Source organism: Lupinus angustifolius, chromosome LG14 (assembly GCF_001865875.1).
Source record: "Lupinus angustifolius cultivar Tanjil chromosome LG14, LupAngTanjil_v1.0, whole genome shotgun sequence".
Taxonomy (NCBI): domain Eukaryota; kingdom Viridiplantae; phylum Streptophyta; class Magnoliopsida; order Fabales; family Fabaceae; genus Lupinus; species Lupinus angustifolius.
This window is the reverse complement of record NC_032022.1, coordinates 15,552,039-15,573,575: the sequence shown is the minus strand read 5'-3', so window position 1 is coordinate 15,573,575 and position 21,537 is coordinate 15,552,039. Positions and strand designations below refer to the sequence as shown.

At 31.8% G+C, this 21,537-nt stretch overlaps 3 protein-coding genes across 5 annotated transcripts; 1 reads left to right on the top strand and 2 right to left on the bottom strand.

Moving 5' to 3' along the window:
• On the top strand, positions 4,160-8,664 carry LOC109326571 (coenzyme Q-binding protein COQ10 homolog, mitochondrial-like). 2 transcript variants are annotated; one of them, XM_019559268.1, is made up of 7 exons: positions 4,160-4,697; positions 5,523-5,718; positions 6,028-6,159; positions 6,338-6,561; positions 7,107-7,464; positions 7,536-8,164; positions 8,337-8,664. In XM_019559268.1, the coding sequence occupies exons 1-4, from the start codon at positions 4,369-4,371 to the stop codon at positions 6,455-6,457; spliced, it is 777 nt and encodes a 258-aa protein (XP_019414813.1). In that variant the 5' UTR covers positions 4,160-4,368; the 3' UTR covers positions 6,458-6,561; positions 7,107-7,464; positions 7,536-8,164; positions 8,337-8,664. The 2 variants fall into 2 exon arrangements, with proteins under 2 accessions (XP_019414813.1, XP_019414811.1); XM_019559266.1 differs by having other exon boundaries at positions 7,107-8,164.
• LOC109326423 (polyadenylate-binding protein 2-like) lies at positions 6,481-10,270 on the bottom strand. The gene is made up of 7 exons (XM_019559106.1): positions 9,482-10,270; positions 9,306-9,389; positions 9,143-9,232; positions 8,332-8,472; positions 7,892-8,012; positions 7,550-7,773; positions 6,481-7,442 (listed from the first exon to the last, which is right to left on the bottom strand). The coding sequence occupies exons 1-7, from the start codon at positions 10,208-10,210 to the stop codon at positions 7,227-7,229; spliced, it is 1,605 nt and encodes a 534-aa protein (XP_019414651.1). The 5' UTR covers positions 10,211-10,270; the 3' UTR covers positions 6,481-7,226.
• Positions 12,933-14,691, bottom strand: LOC109326574 (WUSCHEL-related homeobox 4-like). 2 transcript variants are annotated; one of them, XM_019559271.1, is made up of 3 exons: positions 14,406-14,691; positions 13,529-13,828; positions 12,933-13,292 (listed from the first exon to the last, which is right to left on the bottom strand). In XM_019559271.1, exons 1-3 carry the CDS (start codon positions 14,634-14,636, stop codon positions 13,131-13,133), a joined length of 693 nt encoding a protein of 230 aa, XP_019414816.1. In that variant the 5' UTR covers positions 14,637-14,691; the 3' UTR covers positions 12,933-13,130. The 2 variants fall into 2 exon arrangements, with proteins under 2 accessions (XP_019414816.1, XP_019414817.1); XM_019559272.1 differs by having other exon boundaries at positions 12,933-13,294; positions 13,573-13,828.

The window sequence follows — 21,537 nt, the reverse complement described above, 5'->3', positions numbered from 1 at the left end:
GTTGTTCAAACACCATTAAATAGTATAAAAAATTACTTTATTATTTTGTGAAATTTTATAAGTAAATAACAATTTCTCATTAGATTAAAATAAAATAATATAAAAAAGTGAGAAATGTGAGCCTCATTCCACACTATACTATACATCTACCTTCCAACCTACTTATCACCTAGCATTGCAAGTGTCAATAATTGGATAAGGATTCCGTGATTGCAGTCAATTAGTCAAACAGACAATCCTATTAAAGATAATTGTTTCATCCGCACAAATTTTATCGGATTTAATATGTATACAGTAATATTGTAAATAGTTTACGTTGTCATCAAATAAGTTATTATTCATATGTTAATTATTATTCATTTTTAAATAAAAATAATATAAATCAATAACTTTATATTGTTAATATGCAGATTTTAAACTAATTTTTTATTAAGTCATATTATTAGTCCATCTTGAAAGAGTTTGGTTTTCTCCACACAAAAGTCGTATTTTTGCTACTCAGATCTCCAAACATATAACTTCAACTATTGCTTAAAAAATAAAAGTGATTAGATATCAGTTGTCCCAAAAACCAAGCACTGCCATAATATAATAATGCTATTAAATGCAAAAATGGCTACAATAAGCGAAGCTTTAGACTTTCTTTTCAGTTTTATGATGTGCCATGTTAAATTAACGAACTCAAGTCAACACAACTTTTCCTGTCTAGAAATACTTTTTAGGTAGCACCATTAATAATGGTAATTTATATTTAATAAATAGTTGCGTGTTGGGTAATATAAACCTATAAGAGAGATTAATTTTTAATAATTAGAGTTAACGTTAAGAAAATGTACATAATCACGCCAAAGCTGCAAAGCATACGCGATGAAAAGTAAGGGTCATAAATGTTATTGTATATTAAGTTTTTAATGTATTTCCTCCAACTTGCCTACAGAGAGGAGTCTTACTCGCGAAGAATTACACAAGAGATGTCGTTTTCATTCAAGCGGACAAAATAAAAAACTGTTAGTATTTATTACTGTTTGCTCCGCATACCTTGGTTTTTTAGTATACTAATTAAATTAGAAAATGATGTACACTCTTATAAGTTCTCCTACTAAATTTTATTGTGAACTCTTATACTAAATAATATTTTTTATTAATGATTAATTTATAAGTAATATATATGTTACTTTCTTATGAGTGCGAAAGTTTATAGGAAAATATAACACTACTCAATTAAATTTGTTATTATAATTTACCTACTTAATTTTGTACCATAAATTACAATGAATTGAAAGGAGACAATACATAATGCACTTTTGTAAAAATATACATAATTTTAGACCAATAACTTAAAATAATCATATTAATTTTCATGAATAAACAAAAAAGGCTGTATAAAAAATGAGACAAAATGTATGCAATTTATTGTCACTATATTATCCATAATTTATATTTAATCATTATTAACTCATTTAAAAAATTAATATAAATGAATAATAGATAATATAATAATTATATATGATTCTTTACTTTTAACATATATATATATATATATATATTAAATTCATAAAAATACAGGAATAGATGGTGATGATATATAGTGGTGTTATTTCCGCGTGAGCAAGGTCACTAATAGTAATAATATCACGCTCCTGGGATTAATTATGTATTATTAAGTTGTGGTTTCAAACTCTCAATTTGGTAGCTAATTAATTCTTGATTCACACTGAAAGAGGAAAATAAAGGGAAAAATTAAAATAATACCTCCCTTCATTTTTAACTCTCCTGCTAAGTAAATTTCTTTTAAAAATGTTAAGGTAAAATCATATACAAGAAGGGTGAACAAAGAAGAGGAGGAAAGAAGATTTCTCGAGGCGACAGAGTGTTGAAGGACTATTAGAGAATCAAAAGTAGCTCTAACATATTGTCTAGCTTTACCCAAGACATAACATAAAAGCCTGTACACATAAATTGTTATATGTTTCTCCATGTAACACTTATCCCTAAGGCTGTACTCATTTGATACCTGAACCAATTAGATTTTAATATGAAATATAAAAATATTATTTTTTTAAATTTTTTTATTTTATTTATGTGTTTAATTATTTTAGTTTTCTCATCGATTTTTTTTCTTGAATTGGTAATCGATAATTTTAGATTTGACCAATATCTTATGAATAAAGATCTTCTCTATCAATGGAGAAGCAAATGCCACATAATAACACACAATTTTTTTTATCATTTTGTTTACAATAAAATTACATTTTTATCACGAAAAATATGAGTAAAAATAATCACTTATCTCTCAATTCCATTAATTGAGAGGATCCTTCTTCATATATTTTATATGTTTTCATAGAGAAAGAGTGAGAGTTGATCTTATATCATCTCAAAACAAAAACCAAACAAAATTTGTTGTTTAAGGGAGCTAATTCTTCTGCATCATGGTACCTGGTCAGCAAGGCACCAACTTTGAAAAGATCCAAAAATGGAGTGACAAGCCTATTTCCACTATTGGAGAAGAAAAGATAAGATCACGATGGAACTACAAGAATATTACTATAACAGGTGTCTCATGGAGAAGGGTGAGACATAATCTGTCAAATATAGTAATGTTTTCTATGTCACTTCATCAAGGCATCAAAACATTATAAAACAGTATTATGTATATGTCTGTTTGTTGGAGCCAACAAATTGGGAGGAAACGAGACACGTGTACAACTCCAAATTAAAATGTCCAACCCGAAACAGTAATATAATACACCTTGCTACAAGTGCGTGCCACATGCATTAATATCACTCTCCGTACCAATAAATTTTGGCCCTTACCAATTCTTGTTGTGAACATTATCAACTGAAGTTAGTATCATTTTCATTACTCCCCACAAATACATCAAAAACAACATAAAAATAAAAAATAGAATGATGTGATATTTTTATTTTCTAGAATAGAATTCTTATATTTATTTTGATGTGAACTCCTATGTTGAATATAGAAGAGAAGTGAAAGAGTTTATGAGTAGAAAAAACATATAGAATTCTCTAGTGGTTGAAAGCTCTCGGTTGCAATCTGGTCCAATAGTACCAGAGTCGATGGTTCGACTAGGACATAGTTAACTTAAGAGTAAGCGGACCGGAAAATATATAATACTCACACTTGAAGGAGATATTGTTAGATTTATTTAAGGGTAAAGTCTCACGTTAGATATTCAAATGAATGAAATGATTTATAAGTAAAACAAACTCAAATAAATAACTAATGCATCAATATTAACATTAACATGAGAAGATGTACCTTATGCAAAGTTGACATATCACATGTTTATAGGATAACATTTAAAACAAATTTACGGGATATTATTCATCAGGTATTAGAAATGGAAAGAATTGCTAGAAAATCCATATTTGATTATCCTTGAAGCATTTATCAACGTTAACAATTTCAAGAATGGAGACAAACTCAAGATGAAGCAATTTAATTCTACTCTTCCTCCTCATATGCATACGCTGTTGTTGTCTTTGTGTGAAGCAGCTATTTTCAGTGCACAATGAAATCATACCTAAAATCTCGCTCTCAAGTATTAAACATGCTTTGCTTTTCTTATCTTCAATCACGTTAACAAATTCAGCAAATAGGGGAAGTCTGCTATACACAACAATAGAACACCCAACCGAGGATAACCAACCAAACTTGGTTCCTAATTTCATCATCTTTGTTAGAGTTTATTTTCCTTACTTTTGTCGGTGGGTTTTTTTAGGTGTTGTAATTGCTTACAGGGAAAAGATGGGACAATTTAACCCAATAGCTGGTGGGCTAATACCTTAGCCAACCCAGAAGTTTCCTCTACAGAAGTGAGCCTGAAGGCCCGTGCACATTCTTGTAATTATATCTCTATAGCATAATCTCTATATGATTCTCCAATATTGAATGAACATTACTTGTTCCAAGATTTGATGTCTCATTATGTATTAATCCGGTCAAACAGTGTCAACTAAAAAACTTTTTTTATTACTTAATATATAGAAACATAAATTTTTTTGAACATGCCATGTTGTTAAAAAGAATAAGGGGCTACATTGGGCACGTGTATGGTCATTGGTCAACTAACGTTTGCGAGTTTATGACTCATTTCATTTTCATGTACAAAATAAATCGACACCAAACCTGAACAACTCCTCACACTTCTCTCTCTCCACATTTCTATTTTCTTACCAATCAACCATTTATCGTATCCTAGGGTTTCACTTCCACAAATTTCCTGATTTCGATTCCCAAATTCCCTATCTGCTTCAATCACAATTCCATTGAGCTATGCTTCTATCTGAATTCTGATTTACTGAAAGTACAATTAAGTATCCTATTTTGCTACATTCGATAGAATGTCGCCATTTTTGTCTTCGTATAGGGCACTACTACGGTCCTTAGAATCGGGGAAAAGTGGTTTCATCCAATCGATTAAGCATAGCAAAAGTAGTGGGAAAGTAAATAGGTGCCAATTCCTTACCACCATGGCCAGCAGAACCATCCATCATCATCAGATTCAACCCTTTGATTCGCGCATTCGTTCTTCATCTTCTATGGGAGGGTTTTGTAATATTAATAATTATAGTAATTATAATAATTTTGTTCAAACGAGGAAGTTTCTTGGATGTGGAGATGGTGAAGAGGGTGTTCTCACCAGAACTTATGAGGAGAAACGCGTTTTGGGGTAACACTATTCTATTCTCTCTATGATTCCCACCATGTGTTTGTTTATGTTTGCATTGCTTTAGTCATGTAGATTATACCAAATTTAAGTTTGTTTGTGCATAATAATTAGAATAAGTGACTTATGTTGCGTTTGGGTATACAACTTAATTAAGTGCTTATTCAATAATTTTAATGGAGATAAGATAAAAACGAGTTTATTTTTATAAGCTTATCTTGATAACCTTGTTGCAATAAGCTAAAAACAACTAATTGGAACGTCATAATAAGCTATTGCCAGATTTTATAAGCCCAAATAAGGTCCTCTTCCATCACTTACCTTTCTGTGTCGATTCACATTCTTAATTAAATTGTAGAGTTTCAATAGATGATGCTACTGGTTGTTGAGTTTCTTACACACAGTTGTAGTTAGCCAAGCCTTCTTACGTGATTCATTTCTCTCTTTAGAAGAAATTTAGTTTTGTGATGTTTAACTTGTTTTCTTGTTGATGTTGAACATTCTTTTGCTGAATTCCTCTCTTTATGTTGGGATATATTCTACCGACTTAAAAACCTGCTTCAAATGTTAAATTCACAACTTTTCATATGATAATTATTTTCTCTTGGCTGGGTTTGTACTTAGATTATCTGATAAATCTACTATATTTTTGAATTCTATAAGAATTTTTATGAATTTTGACCATATGAAATACTTTGGATGACTGTAAGTGAATGAATCATCATCCTATTTTGTGTTTGTAGGTATTACTTGTTAATATGTAGTATTTATATGTTTTTATTGTTTTCATTCTTGTACTTGTAAGTTGATACACTTACTAATTATTAGGTACTCTCCGGAGCAATTATTTGATGTTGTTGCAGCTGTTGACTTCTATCATGGGTTTGTCCCGTGGTGTCAAAGATCAGAGATACTTAAAAACCATCCAGATGGATCGTTTGATGCTGAGTTGGAGATTGGATTTAAGTTTCTTGTTGAAAGTTATGTTTCTCATGTTGAATTGGAGAGACCAAAGCGTATAAAGGTATTCAGTATCTCTAGTCTATGCTAGTTACCTTTATCTTGCATTCAAGAGGATCATAGTTATTAGCGTTTTCTTTTATCCATTTCCAAAATTGACTACATATGTAGGAAATTAGGAATATTGAAGCCAAGGTTTAATGTTATATCTTTGTTTATGTTGTGTGTGTAGGTGTGTCCGAATTAGTTGATTATGAAATGACTCTTCCATGATGGTGTTGCTCTTCGTTTTTTGGGCAACTGAATTTTTCTCTTTATTTCTACCGTTTGATGTTGTATAATGTGTTGTGCTTATATTTCTCGTATTTTTCAGACAACTGTGTCACAGAGTAACCTGTTTGATCATTTGATAAACATATGGGAATTCAGTCCTGGCCCAGTTCCAGGAACTTGCAATCTTTATTTTTTGGTGGATTTTAAGTTTCAGTCCCCACTTTACAGACAGGTATGATTTTGTCATTCCATATCTGTTCTCACTTCTCAACTTTCTTTTTGGTGTCTTTATGCCACTTTACTAAGGAATGAGGGTGACCTTCAGCGCAATGATAAGGTTGTTTGACTTGTGACCCAAAGATCATATGATTTTTTTGTTAATGATTAATAAGTATCATTTTCCTTGTTAGATTGCGTCGATGTTCTTTAAGGAGGTAGCCTCGAGGATGGTTGGTTCATTTAGTGAGCGTTGCAGGTTGATATACGGACCAGAAGTGCCGGTCCTTGAAAAGTCATATGGAGAAATGTAGTCACTCCACATCAGTATGTCTTCAACAGAAGTCAATTTACAGTTCCAGCATTACTGGGCAGGATTTTGATTTTTTGCTGTTCAATGCTGGGAATCAATGATCGGGTATCTTTCTAATAACCGTGTCCAATCTTGAAAGTTACTTAACATGATATTTTATTTAATTAAAAAAGCCACTGCATATAAACGTACCAATAGGGACGTTTGCCTTAGTAAGATTGTCTCAAAAGAGACAAATTTCGAGATAATAAAATATTTATTGATAATAACCATATCATGATAATAAGAGAGTATTCTTATAATATTAAGGAGACTGATCTTCCCCGATTGAACTAAAACTGTTCGACAAAATTACTTGTGGAATTAACTAAAATGACTGAAAGGGACATATAACATCATATTTATTTAGGATATGTGTATAAGTTATTAATTAACCACCTACATAATTAAAAGTATGATATACCCAAGAGAAAAAATGTGTACACCGAGAGTGTATGAGTTTTATATATTATCATTGTATCATCTATCATTCATATTTAATTATCATTGGCTTTTTAAAAAATATAATACAAAAGAATGGTGGATGATATATTATTTGTGTATTGAAAAACATAAAAAATATCACATCAAACAATCAATTTGTATTGCAGATGAAATAAACCAAACTGTAAACCAGTAAACTGCTAATCCTACAAGAAGTATGCAAAAGGTCAAAAAAAAGCATATGGATCTGGTATATACTAACATACAGGACCTAAAACAAAGGATTGTCAATTCATATGGAGTGAAGCCAGTTGATCCTCAGGAGCGGCATGACACTGCAACAAATCCATGGCCTCAGCAACTTTTTCTTTGAGAGCATCTGGAGACACAATCAGATGTAATAATACCTCAGGCTCGTCCATCTCCAAAATCATACCAGTAATCTTCTCTGCTGAATCAGGTTCCAAATTACGTACTAGTGGGTATAAAGCTTGACCAAGCATCTAGAAACCATTGATGAGAAATGTAAGTCTGAGAAATTCTTAGTGCACATGAAACAATGATAACTCAACCCAAATTTGTTGAAACAATTGTAGGAAAGAGATCTTACAGCCCTTTGCCGTTCAGCAGAAGCATTTGCAAGTGCTGTGGACATGGACTGAGTGGCCATTGGCTGTCCCAAGGCATCCCCGATGGGCAGACCACCCATGTCATAAGGGACGTGGGGCATTCCTCCAGCTACCGCTGGCCATGGAGCATCTTGTGTGTTGTGAATAGAAGAAAGCCAATTGTCAAGACTCCTACTAAGCACCTGAAAGACAAAGCAAAAGTAGTCTCCGTTAGGCATAAAGAACAGCAAAATCGGAGGGGGGGGCAGATAGCACATAAATCATGCATAAGATGACCTGCTGGAACAACATTGGAGGTTTTTTCTTGGATTGTTGCAGAGTACCTGATCCTTGCCCTCCACCTGACAGTGGGTCATGTGGACCCGGCTGAACCAGTGGAATAAAGAAGTTTGGAACTGGAGCACCACCTGTTCTCATTTCAGTCAATTGGTAACCAAATCCAACCTGCATTTTCCATTGGAAGTATGATTACAATTTCTAAGTGTAATATCAATAAAGGAGGATCAAATTTGAAGATCAAATGTTCATGACAGACATCGACACAATACACAGGAGTAACATATGCAGAAGAGAATACAACACAAAGACAATAACAAGTGGGTAGGCCCTTAGGTACAACAGAGTTAAAACTTAAAAACCAACTTATAATATAGTAGGCGAGACATACACATTTTATTCAATGCATGGAGATTTTCTAAAACAAAATAATATTACCAGAATTGAGAAATGAAATAAAAGATAAATATAATTTCTGCACAATTACTTCAGGAATATAGCCAGGAGTTGCTAGTCCAGACAAAAATTGTGGTTCTGCAGCAGGAGCCCTGGGAGGGTTGAGTGGAATATGAGGTGCTTCAGAAGCAGGAGGAGCCATCGTAACAGGTCTCATTTGTGAAAATTGTGCCTGTATGAAATCAGTCATTTATGCTAGGTAAAACAACTAATAACAACACATGTAATTACAAGAATAAGTTAAAGACCTTTCGCATTTATGCTAATAACTCACCCTACAAAATCACCAATTTGATAGAAAACATGAACATATAATGGTGCATTATATTAAATTTTATTCCATCAGATTGGTGTTTTCACTTCATCTCTAATATGTCCAGTTTGTCATATCGATGAGGATTCAATACCTTCCTACCCATGTATGCAGCATGAGTAGTATATGATAAAATAGGTTACATCTATTTTTTCTGGATCAGTGAAATTGATCAATTAATGCAAATTTCTTCTTGTACTTTCAAACACTGATGCATCTATGCATAAATGGAATTTGCTCTGCATTTCTGTGAACATATCCTAGGCTCCTAGCCATATCTTATCAACTACCTTTAAGAAATTGTCATAACAACTGTCTTTTAGTTAAAATTTGTACATAAATTTCATTTGGTTGCAACAAAAAACCCCCTCCAATTTTAGCGTAGCAAAGGTTGTCACTGTTAATTATCGAAAACTTCAAATTTCATCCATATGAATCATTGATATGAAGTATAATACACCATGACACAGGTTACCAGCAATTTTCAGGAACAAGTTGTTGCTGGTAACCAAATTCAGCCTGCATTTACCTGTAAGTTTGATCTTCCCAGCTCTTTCTTCTGTGCAAGGGAAACACCAAGACGTCTTCCAGAAATGATTTTACCATTCATCGCACAAATCTACAAATACCAACAGATTATGTATCTCAGCAATGAAGTACTTGGTCAACAGTGTTTGTTTTAATACTTAGTTACTTACAACTTGATTTGCTTCCTCAGGAGTTGAAAATTCAACAAATCCATATCCTCTACTAATTCCATGGTGATCTCGTAAAACCTGCAGGTCAGACAAAAAGAAAGACATTTCAAGAACATGAAGATTTGGCCATTCTGTATACAAGAAAAAGAAGAAGAACCATATTCACACACCCTGTATGAAGTTATTCTGCCAAACTGTGAGAACATTTCCTTAAGTTTTTCATCCGTAATACTATATGGCAAGTTCTTAATATACAAGTTAACATAGTCTTTTTTCTCAGCAATTTCCTGCATAACTCGGTCAAAAGCATTCTTCATTTCAAGCTCTCTTTCAGATTTGTCCATAGCTTTTCTGACATACAACTTCTTACCATCAAATTTCATTCCATTAAGTGCCTTGAGAGCTTTAGCTGCACTATCTGGATTTTCAAAATGGACAAAACCAAAACACTTTGAACTACCATCTGCATTTCTCATCACTATAGCATTAGCAATGGTGCCATATTCGCCAAAAACACTCTCCAACTCAACCTCTGTCAGCCACTTCGATAGGTTTTTTACATACAACTCAGTAACTTTTGAGGTGTCGATACTGAATACAGTCTCTCTATCCTCCTTTGGCACGAAATGACTTACGGAAACCTGTTTACCTTTAATCCGCTTCCTATTTAAGTTGTCAATTGTATTTTGTGCAGATTCTTCATTCTCAAATTGTACATAACCATAGCCTTTAGACTTGCCAGAAGGTTCTTTTGCAATCTTGCAAGAAATAATATTTCCAAAATTTGAACAAAGTTCATATAATTGTGTGTAGTGAAGCCCCTTATCCAAATTCTGCACCATCAATAACATCAGGGAACACAAACAAATCAATAAGTTTATTGAACAACCACAACTCATATAAGATAGAAAGGTGAATATTCAAATTCTACCCTAAGAAAAATGTGCTCCAATTGAAAATATCATGTTAGACCTCAAACATCTCAAATACATATCAAATTAGTGGTTCTGGGCATAAATTTTAGGGACAGTTACTGTTACTTGAGAATCATAGGATTAAACTGGGTTTCATTTCTCAGCAACACCACTAAACACGTACATGAAAATAACAAGCTTATTGAGCACGTAACCAAATTAGTCCTTGACAAAAAATGTGCCATAAGTAAAATATCATGAAAATCACTTAGGCTGCAAGATTCTCAAATGGACTTCAAAAATATTTGAAATACAATTATCTCATTTTGGTAGAGAATCATAAATTGATTCTTATATACCAATATGTCCTTCTTTTACAAATTGGTTCTTTATAATGAATGGACATATTTGCATAGTTTAAGTTAAAGAAAGATAAAGAAATTGAAACACAGATTATGTGATTTTGGTAAAGAACCATGACTTGATTCTAAAAAATAACAAATAATTTTATTTTTGAGTATTTTTCCTACACTAAAGCAAAAGTTGATTGAAACTTACAAAAAAAAGTAACAAAACTGGAGACACATTTTTCCTATGAGATGTACTCAAAGAAAGGATTAAACCAAACCTTGACAAAAATGGTAGCAGCATTCTTCCTACGTTCATCATCACGAGAAGAATACACTATCCTAATCGGTTTGTCATTCAGCAGAGTGTTATTCAGCTCATTCAAAGCTTTCGTGGCTGCAATCAATTTTAATCTTATCAACCATGCAAATATGCAATGCAAAAATGAGTTAAAGAAAGAGTAACTAACCGTCTTGATAGTTATGAAAATTAACGTAAGCATAACCGAGAGATTTGCCAGTAGTCAAGTCACGACAGATATCAACAGAAGCAACTTGAGCAACCTGGTTGAAACGATCGAAGAGCTGAGAATCGGTCACATTCTTGTCAACACGCCAAATGTACAACGACTCCGGTAAGATCAGTCTCGGATTCTCAGACTCGGTGTTCGGAGTCTCTGGAAGTTGCTCCATTATCAAAAACTCTATGAAGAAAGCCTTGCACTCTACTAAACTATATCCTAACTGCTTAGGATAGAAAGAAAGGTTCGATTTATATTGTTAAACCTGCCGGAGATGGAATCGCCGGAGTTTTTTTCGGTAGGGAGTGAAGACAAACTGATAGGAACTACACAACCCTACGTGAAAGGGTAATGCCACGTAACGAGATATTATTATTGGGTGAAACAGAATTCGGGACATCAAGTTAAGATAGTTGATCTCCATCCTATATAAGGGAGTTTGGGGTATCAAGATTTAAGTTTGGATTTTATAATTTCGACTTTCTTAGGGAAATTGTTATTATTATTTCTTTCTTATAAGAAAGTGTATAATCTTGCTTGCATGTAGTAAAGGGCAAAACAAATATTGATGATTATTAGTATAGCTTATACTCTTTGCAAATTGTTAGCTTTGAAAAGTTATAATTTCCATTTATTATTTGTTCTTCATCAATAGACTAATAGTTCGTGTCGTGAAACTAAAAACAATCCAGCAAGAAATGGAAGAGAAGAATTGAGAGAGCCAAAAAGAAAGAAGACTGAACTATTGTTATTGAATTGAATTATGCACAAACGCAAAGTACAAATGATATTATACACTAATGAATTGGAACTTGCTTGAGTAACAAGATAACTTTATCCAACTAACTAAATCAATATACAATCTAAACTACCATAACTGATCCCATGCAACTCAAAGGAAGCAAGTAACTAATCATAGTTTACGTGGCAAGCAACTAATAGCAGCATATTTAACATTTTTCTTTTTTTTTTCTAGCAAGAATTGATACCCATAATTAGTTTTGTTGGTTAAGTTATGAACATGTTTTGAGATTGTGTAAGTTTAAATCTGCATGGATCTGTTATTTGTTGTAAATCATATTTTAGTGCGTGAAGCATCAAATTTTAAAAATTATACCCACCAAAATATAATATCTAATTATTTCATTGTTGGTATCCCTTTCCCTCTCAAGCCCTAGCTCTCATGGCCCTATGAAGAACAGTGGTAAAAAGAAATTTGCATATGAAAAAGACGAAAAATATAATTAAATGCATGTGGCCTACTTTATGAAAATCTGATTTAAGATGAACGAGTGGAGTATCTAGCATGATTATGGTTTAAGATTTTGGCTAGAAGGACACTTGTGCTTTTTCATTTGAAACTTGATACGTGAAAGGGTAGTAATAGGCTTAACAAGAAGTGAACTAGCTAGGTGCGTGGACTTCTGCATCCATAGCTTCTCTTTTTAACCTAAAAGCTTCAGTATTTTATAAGACAACTGTAGTCTAAAATGATCTGATAGTGATTACCTGACTTAAATGGTGTTTTACTTTCTATACCAAGTCAATTAGAATGTTACATTTTATTATTTTTTGTTTTTAATAATTTTATTCATATGTCAATATGTGATTCACTTGAAACAAAGAATGAGACATTATTAATGACACGTATAAAATTATCCTTCGTTTTCTAAATCAACTAATGAAAAGAGACAAATATGCTTTGGTTTAAAGGTTTAATTTTTCTTAAACATTTATTTTCAAAAAGAATAAAAATCTAAATCATAAAATTTTTTTTTACCACATGTCTTGATCTAAACTATACACTGCCTCTCCAGTAATGGAGAGGAGTCATAACTCTCCAAAGTTAAGGAATAGCATTAAGGTGGAAGAGTAGCAGTACACAATTACAATTAGAGACAACTTTGTCTTTCTTCTTTCCCAATGCAAAGAGAGAGAAGAAAAATAAAGCAAATTAAAACATGTTCATTCAATGAGCTTGGATTTTGGTACAAAAGATAAGAAAAATGGTGGAATTATTTAATGGTTCAAACCCCTTCATTTGCCTTCCGGGTGCAATGGAAAAAGCTCCAGAGTAGTTCTATGTTCCTCTTCCTCCTCTTTAATTGATGTCCAACTTTGCTCTTCTAAGAACTCAAATCCCCATCTCCTACATTTCTTGTACGAACTATCTTCCACATTTCTTTCTACTACTTCATCCTGCAAAAATCTATGAACTTTAATGTTGATTGGCTTGAGACATGAGAATAGTAAATTTTGAGGATAGGATCCTGATTAATTTCCTCCGACACACTCTGTGTTCAAATATAACTATATATGACATACTAATATGAGTCAGACAGAGTCTACTTCTTTATTTCTGGTATACTCGAAATCAGAACCTCTTTTACTTCATTCCTTAATCCGACAAGATTAGCGGTTAGTTTAGAAGATACCTTTGTTGTCTCCAAAGTTAAAGTATGAATAGTGGGTGAAAGCACAGTGGTAGGTGTTCGTGGAGTATGAGAAAGACGAAGGTTATTGCGCTTTTGCTTTTGTCTCTCGCGTGCTTTGTGGTTTTGAAACCAATAAAACACATTCTTTCCTTCAATCTTCCCGTACTTGCTAAGCTGCAGTGTAATCTGCTCTATTTGTTTTGCATTTGGAGTTCGCATTCCTCCTTTGTACAACATCTCCAATATTCCTATTTGTTCTTCTGTCGGATTCCACCTTGTTCCTCCTTGATTCGCTTCCACCTGTGTATTTTATAACAAATATAATTATAATATCATCAATTTTCTTAATTGCATGCATGGTATACCATTTTGCACGTTGATTTTAATTATATATATGACTGCATGGATAATTAAAGAAGGTAATAAGTATTATGTATTTCTCTTAATTCTTTATTCAAATAATTAAGAAACCAAAAGGTCATGAAAAATCCTAATAATGACAAAAAAAAATAGAGGGGTTTGATTCTTAGAAGTGACACTTGTTGAGAGAGACAGTCAACCCCAAAAGAGATTAGTTCCGAAAAAACCCATGTGGAAACGCATGTAATACGTCACATTTGGAGACAAATACATTTTATGGTTTTTGATTCTATCATTTAAGATTAAATTTAATTATAATTAAAATATTAATATGTTGTATTGTCTCCATACAAGTCTTTCTCAATTAGTTCCTTACCTAGAAAACGTGAGAGAATACCCGGTACCCAAAAAAATAATTAAAAAGAGTTAAAGAAGATAAAATTATAATGTTATAAAAAATGAAAAGAAAATAACTGGCATTGCAATAGGAATGAAATGAAGAAATAAGAAAATGGACCTGGGTGTGGAGTAAAATAGGTGAATCTTTGTTAATATCATTGTTGTTGTCATAGGATAGGGTTTTTCTGGGGACACTTTGTGGTGTGATGAAGTTGTTGAGATCAAAAGGAGTGTGAGTGTTGTTAGTGTTTGAAACCTTGGGAACAAGAGGGCGTAAGCGTTTGCAGCCAAGTGTGAGTGATGGATGTTCATGTTCCCAGAATCCACGTGCTAACTGATGCACCTTCATGCTGCTTCAATTCCCATGAGTGAAGTGAATGATAGAGAAAATATAATTATATAGAAGAAGAGAATAACTACACTAGTAAAGTGGAGAAAGTGGGAAATGAAGTGTTGTCTGCAATATTCAAGACCAAATGATGAGATGCAGTTGACTTGGGAATTTCCTCAAATAAATTTAACTAAAAGGCAATACAACTCATGCAATCAAAAGTAAAGTTAAAATGAAAAGCAAAAAACGCACAATCATAGACATGGACCTTACAAAGTATGAGTTAACTCTTTCTATGAACAGCGTTTGAGCTCAATATACTGAAGTATAAGTTTTTGGTATTACCAAAGATATCCCTTCATTTTTAAAATGACTAAGTAATTGATCTTTTTGGAATACATGGTTGTCTCTCTTAATAAATTTTACTCTCAATAATTGAACTTTTTACCTTTTAATCATGGTGAGAATCTAGTGGGATCTTAGAGCATTAAACCAACACATTGTTGTTGATAGTGAAGTAGAAATTGACTTTAGGAAATTATAAAATCCTCATTTAGTTATTTTACTGTTACAGGCAAATGCATGCTGATCAGTGAAAATAATGAGCTGGTAGTGAAAAATAAATTGAGAAAAAGAAATAATACTTCAATTCTTATTTAGATAATTTTGAGGTTGTTGCACATAAATTAAGAAACATAATTAATATGTCTATTTAGATTAAATTTTGAGGTTGTTGCACATTTTATAAAAGAGGACAAAGCAGTTCCAAAGATAAAATTGTATTAAAGGAAATAGTAAAACACTTTTGTAAGAATCGGAAGATAGGAATTGAAATAAAACATTCAAGACACATTTCACATTTTCTATTAATATTTTTGAAGTAATAATTTTACATGAAATATCTCACAATTCAAACCACCACTTGAGGTACGTTATGAAGGCATAATTGAATCAAAATGATATAATTAGTTTATGATATGAATAATTGAATCGACCAATTTCATCTGAATTTAAAAACATTAATGAGCGTGTGTGTACATAACGTGGTGATGAATGTATGAAAATGATGAATGAATGTGTATGTGTATGTGTATGTGCCTGTGTTGGCTCGTCAAATCAAGACTTTATTTCTTGCTTTCATGATAAGGTGTAAATGCTTTTCGGTGGCTTTATTTTTTTTTCAAATCTTTTGTTATCAATAAAGTGAAGTTAGGAATACAAAAAGATTCCTCCAATCCCAAAACTTGAAAATGGAAGCCATTTTGATATGCTTTTCAAGCTACGGATTTTATATATAAATAGATGAATGAGACTTTGTGTGAATGTTGTCTTTGTCCTTTTCAAGCAGTAGAGAATGTTGAAGAAAACACTCACTTACTCAACATAACTGAAACCCATTTCCCACTCCTTTGGGAATTGTTGCGGAATTGTTGCATCAATTTCCCAAATACTATTTTGTAGACTACTAACTTTATTTATCCTCCATGTCAATACAAATTTATATTAAAATAAGTCTATCAATTGCTCTTTAAATAAAAATTAATTTAATTTTTAAATTTAACAATATACATTTTGACAGATTAGTTTGAGATAAAAAAAAAAGTAATTTTAGTATAGATGATTTCTGTTCATTTCTACAACTAGGTAATAGTCGCTAACAAACACTCAGAATATGATATACTAGTGAATAATAATCTACATTTGAGAAAGACATATGTAGAAACGTATATATGTAGAGATAATTAATAAAAAATTGACAACATATTAAAAATGTAATTCTTATTAATATTTAGTTCAAAATAATAATACTAAAAAAACATAAATGTTACATATATCTAAATATGATATATTTTATAGTCTCTATACAAATTTTTCTACTTACATTTTCATTGAAGTGGGTACGTAAGTATACATATTCTCAATAAGCCAAGCCTATCAGGAGTGAGCAATAATTGAATGTTGAGTGTAGCTGGCAATTGAGTAATTAGTCATGGTAATTTAAACGATCTCGTAGTAAACATAAAGTACATTTTTAAATGTTAAACATATATTATTCTTGCTATAATAAGAAAAATTAATTTGTAATTGAAGTGCATGCCACTGCACACGTGTTTCAGACAAAATCATGATGGCTAATCATCACAATCATGCACTTGCAAACTAGGCGAGGATTTTTCCCCTCTCACCCCTGCTAACAATTATTATATGTATTTGTCTTCAACTCATGTACTATTTCATTTTTTATCTCTATGTGTTAATTATTTTATATTCACTTATCAAGTAATCATCATCGTTATTAATTAGGTAAAGGTTGAGTTATTGTTATTAATAAAACAGTTAATTAATATTGTCCCGAGCCGAAAATATCACAGGTACGTGAGGCTAACTCTCCCAATAAACATTTTTTCATTCACAAAATTCGAACCCGAGATTTGATTTTTGAGATTATAGTTTTTGGTCAAAGATAAGGATTGGATTGAGGACATAGGTGAAGTTGGATTGCATGATATTGAATGGATCCCACACAGTGGAAGAAGCGGTGCAAATCCATGATTAGGGAAGACAATGCCATCATTTGCACGTGTCTATGGACCATACATTTCATTTCAATCCCACACAAACTATTTATAACCATGAATCAACAAATTTGTATAATACCTTCAATCATGTTACTTAGGAAGAAAAAGATAACTATCATTCTATCCATCCTAATTTTGAAGAAGGATTCGTTTGTACTAATTACACTAAATCTCAGTCATTTATTTTCTTTTTCTTAAATCTAACATATTAAATGAGGGAATGCAATAAGTTATTTAGGTTTTTTCTTTTTTTCTCTCATCATTTATTGTACTTACACATTTGGTTTAGACTATTAGATTTAAGAAAATGAATGACTGAGATTGAGTGTAACAAATGTAACTTAACTTCGGTATAAACATATCTCTCATCTTGTATTTTTATATAATGCATATATTATTCTATTTAACAGTTTTAGTTAAATTGACAGTCAAAATTTATCATCAATCAAACCCTAAACATAGATGATTCATATGAATAGGTTAATTGCACGCAACTGCGAGCGGTTGTTAACTAGCAACATTTTACGGTAAAATAATGTATTTTTACAATTGCTCTATAATTTATTTATATTAGTGATCTTTTCCACTGTGAATTTAATTAATTAAAACAGGAGTTGAAATTGGTCTTAATATAAGGGAATATGTTTTTGCATAAATATATGTATAGAAATGAATGCACAATTGCAACGCACTATCTCAACCAATAATCAGTCTCATATTTATCCTCATATTTGTATAAGAAGGAAATAATAAAGAAGAAAAACAGTGAGGTAAAAAAAATAGAGAAAAAGAGACAGAAATGATATGATTTTTGTAGTTGTATAATATGAAAGAAAATAAAAGGAAGAAGGATTAAAATTCTCTCTTATTATTTTGTTTGATTGTGTAAAAAGCGTGAGAAAAAATAAATTCCTATATTTATAAAATCACGTGAATGTTTAAAAAATACAAATGTAATATCGTGTCTGATAATTTCTAACTCTTTGGTGAAAACAGATTTGACGTGAACCAAACCTGACTTTTCTTTCCATCCTTTTTTGCATTACAACCAAATAATAAAAATATATTTTCTTCCCATTTTCTTTCACCAAAGAGGAAAAGAAGCTTCTATTGAAACTAACAGTTTATTTTGTGTATAAAAAAACATTAAATCAATGGATATGTCCGCACCTAATTATGAGATTGAGTGCACAGGATAAGGTTTATATATAGCTACCCTATAGATTATAATAAATGGTAGCAAGGGGATTGTTGGTACTAATACATATCACTGGTTGGCCTAATGTGTAAATGTAAGGATAAGGATTAGTGTCTCTTTGTCCCAGACCAATCAAACATTATAAAATAATATTAAAATTTTAATTTCTGTTTTTATAATTTTTCATTTTTTTAAATGAATGAAGTTTTATGATTGGCTTGGTACACTAAGTGGGACATGAATCAGGACATGTGATCCCCATCCGTAATTGTAATGCCAAATAATTAAAGTGAATTTAATTGCGGGCAGCATCATTGTTTGAAAAGAAATTCATTCCCAACTAGATCTAGATGAAACATCTTTTTATGTTCTACATTTTGGTTCTTTTTTCCGTCCTCCTTTTCCTTTTTTTCTCGAGAAAGATAAATAAAGTCAAGGAGAAGAATTAAGGGCATGATTTGTATGGTGAAAATTGTCATTTTATGTAAGGGAAAATGGGTGCGAATGAGCAAGGAAAAGAAAAAGATTTTTTTTTTGGGATGAGGAAGTGAATGGAAGACAGACCAAAAACAATTAATTGAATTGATGGCATTGGAAAATCCTTTTCCTTTACAAACTTTTCTCATATTCCTTCCATGGCTTTGCCTCTTTTTTCTCTTTCTTTTGCTTCTTTTTTTGCTATTTTATTTTGGGTTGTGATATCCCTTTTACTTTGCTTCTTTGTGCTCCTTGTACAAATATAGACATTATCGTTGTTATTTTCTAGCCAAAATCATCGACTAAGATTACATTAAAAGCCCATAAACCAATGTGATGTACAAAAAAGAAGAAATTTAAAGGGAAAACTTCCTTGGGAAATTTAATATAGTTAGAAGTGTTGCACTTAAGTTATTGCTTAACGAAAGTCAATTGAATTAAATAAAATTGTCTAAGTGTGTTAAAAAGATTTTTAATTACTGTTATGTATAAAAAGGAATTTATTGAATTGACAAAGTATAATTTTTTTTAGTATTTCTAAGAGTTTAAGATGGGGTTGGTTAATATGATTTCTGACAATTAATTTGCTTTTCTTAAAGGATCTTTGATGGGTTGTTGTCTTGAATGAATAATTTTTTTGGTATATCGGAAAAAATACAAAAGAAAACTAAATAGAAAAATCAAAACTGACACATCAGTAGAAGTAGACAACCAAGAGTTTCGAACTTGAAAGAGGATTTGTCTTCGCCATAATAAAGTCCACCAAGGAGTTAGTCTCTCTATGGATAAAGCTAATATGAACAATCCAACAACGAGCAAGCAACTTGCGGATATAACTCACAACTTCAAAAAATTTATAGTATCTTATCACAAGACACTCTGTATAATTGCACAGTCTCCAGACAATCATATTCTAGCACAATAGATTGAAATGAGTACACAATTTTGAAAATAGATTTTGAAAAGACATACGTTTCAGTTAATTAGAATTTTCTTGATCATATGATGGACCAAGTCGATTTTTGTGGTAAATGGTGTAGATAGATTTTGGTGGGCATCAAAGTCCAGTTTCGTGTCAATCCTTCATTAAATTTGTGAAAGGTGATAATATATTATTTTTTGCCTTGAAAGATCAGAAATCATAACTAAATTGGAGAAAGTCGTTGCCTAATGAATGTTTTATGTGACCAAATATGATGTTAAGGTTATATCTCCCTTAGACACAACAACATTCCTTACCCTATTATTTAAGGAACAAGCACAGATGATGTAATTTTCATGTGAGGCACTCGAGGACAAAATTCTCATATATCACAGTTGCTATTCCTTGGAAAAACAGCTTATCCAAATTCCATAAAATTATCAACAATTTTAGGCCAATCAGGCCCATGTTTCAAAATTCCTAAAACTAAAACATAGATAACATGTATTCAGATTCTGGAATCCATTTATGGCATAACTTATCTATTTCCTAGATGAGATGATCGAATAGAATAGAGTTGGTTTATCTAAAGCCATATTAGTAAATGAACCAAATTTCAACTTCATTTTTGTTAGCAGATGTTCATCCATTGGCTAAATTGTTCTTTCATATGCCAAGTGAAAAAACATATAAATGAGTTTGACAGCACACTCAAAACATTAAGTCATTAATTTATGGGTGCATCAAATTATATGATTTCAACTCGTTTATTTTTATACAGTCTGAAGCTTCTTCTTCATACATTAGAATTCCCAACAATTTTTATATTGAGGTTTTTGCTTAAGCCATATATAGATTATAGATAACATACAGTCTGATCAATAACCAAACAATCAATATGCATACATGTTTTTTATTTTAAAAAATGCACATTATAGGAACCATTGAAGAAAAATTGTAAATAGCAACCACAAGTTCAAGCTTAATTGTGTCTAGAAACAAAGGCCCATATATCAAGTGAGACTTTGAGTTGCCTCACCCCTCAATCAGACTTGTCCTAGGTTTTTGGATGAAATTCATAACAATTATCAAGAGATAAGGTCAACTTTGACATGGTCAAACTTTAGAAAACTTGGGAGAAGATAAGTTAATAAAATTAATAAAATCACTTGACTGATTTAATTGATTGGTTATAACATAAAAGTTACAATGCTTATAAAAGAAATAAATCCAACATCAGTAGGAAAACTAGGCCTATAAAGTAGCACAATGATATAACTATGAAGGTTCTAGAAACTATTTATTTAGTTATAACATTATTTGACCTATTAGATGTTATCCTTAGGCCAACATCCATCACTATCAACCCTTCAGCATCAACATTGTCCTAAAAATAGATGGACTTTCTTTTTATTTTATGGCTCAATCATTTTCCTACTACTACCTTGCTCGTCACATTTCTCTTTGTCTTCAAACACTCTTTGAAACCCAAAATCTAAAAATTTGTCACAAGTCCTAATAATAGGTTATGGTTGGCTAAGGAGCCCAAAGAAAGTTGATGTAGCCAACATTAATGTACACGGTGAGTCCACGTGGATTATGGCTGAGATCAGATGAACCCACTATGTGGTTAGAAATTTGTGGTCCACACTCTTTGACGTCACAAGGTGGGTCGATTACAACCACTCCATTTGTTGTTTCTAATAGGCCTGATACCCAACATCCTATGATTCCTACCAATGT

What these genes read in the sequence shown, in the direction of transcription:
- LOC109326574 (XM_019559271.1), bottom strand. Translation starts at nt 14,636, where the DNA reads ATGAAGGTGCATCAGTTAGCACGTGGATTCTGGGAACATGAACATCCA. An exon ending in CTATTTTACTCCACACCCAG is followed by an intron (nt 13,829 to 14,405) that starts GTCCATTTTCTT and finishes TAAAATACACAG; the next exon opens with GTGGAAGCGAATCAAGGAGG. An exon ending in TAACTTTGGAGACAACAAAG is followed by an intron (nt 13,293 to 13,528) that starts GTATCTTCTAAA and finishes AGATTTTTGCAG; the next exon opens with GATGAAGTAGTAGAAAGAAA.
- LOC109326423 (XM_019559106.1), bottom strand. Translation starts at nt 10,210, where the DNA reads ATGAGTTGTGGTTGTTCAATAAACTTATTGATTTGTTTGTGTTCCCTG. An exon ending in CTCCTGGCTATATTCCTGAA is followed by an intron (nt 8,013 to 8,331) that starts GTAATTGTGCAG and finishes TGGAAAATGCAG; the next exon opens with GTTGGATTTGGTTACCAATT. An exon ending in CTGCTGAACGGCAAAGGGCT is followed by an intron (nt 7,443 to 7,549) that starts GTAAGATCTCTT and finishes AATGGTTTCTAG; the next exon opens with ATGCTTGGTCAAGCTTTATA.
- LOC109326571 (XM_019559268.1), top strand. Translation starts at nt 4,369, where the DNA reads ATGTCGCCATTTTTGTCTTCGTATAGGGCACTACTACGGTCCTTAGAA. An exon ending in GAGGAGAAACGCGTTTTGGG is followed by an intron (nt 4,698 to 5,522) that starts GTAACACTATTC and finishes ACTAATTATTAG; the next exon opens with GTACTCTCCGGAGCAATTAT. An exon ending in AGAGACCAAAGCGTATAAAG is followed by an intron (nt 5,719 to 6,027) that starts GTATTCAGTATC and finishes CGTATTTTTCAG; the next exon opens with ACAACTGTGTCACAGAGTAA.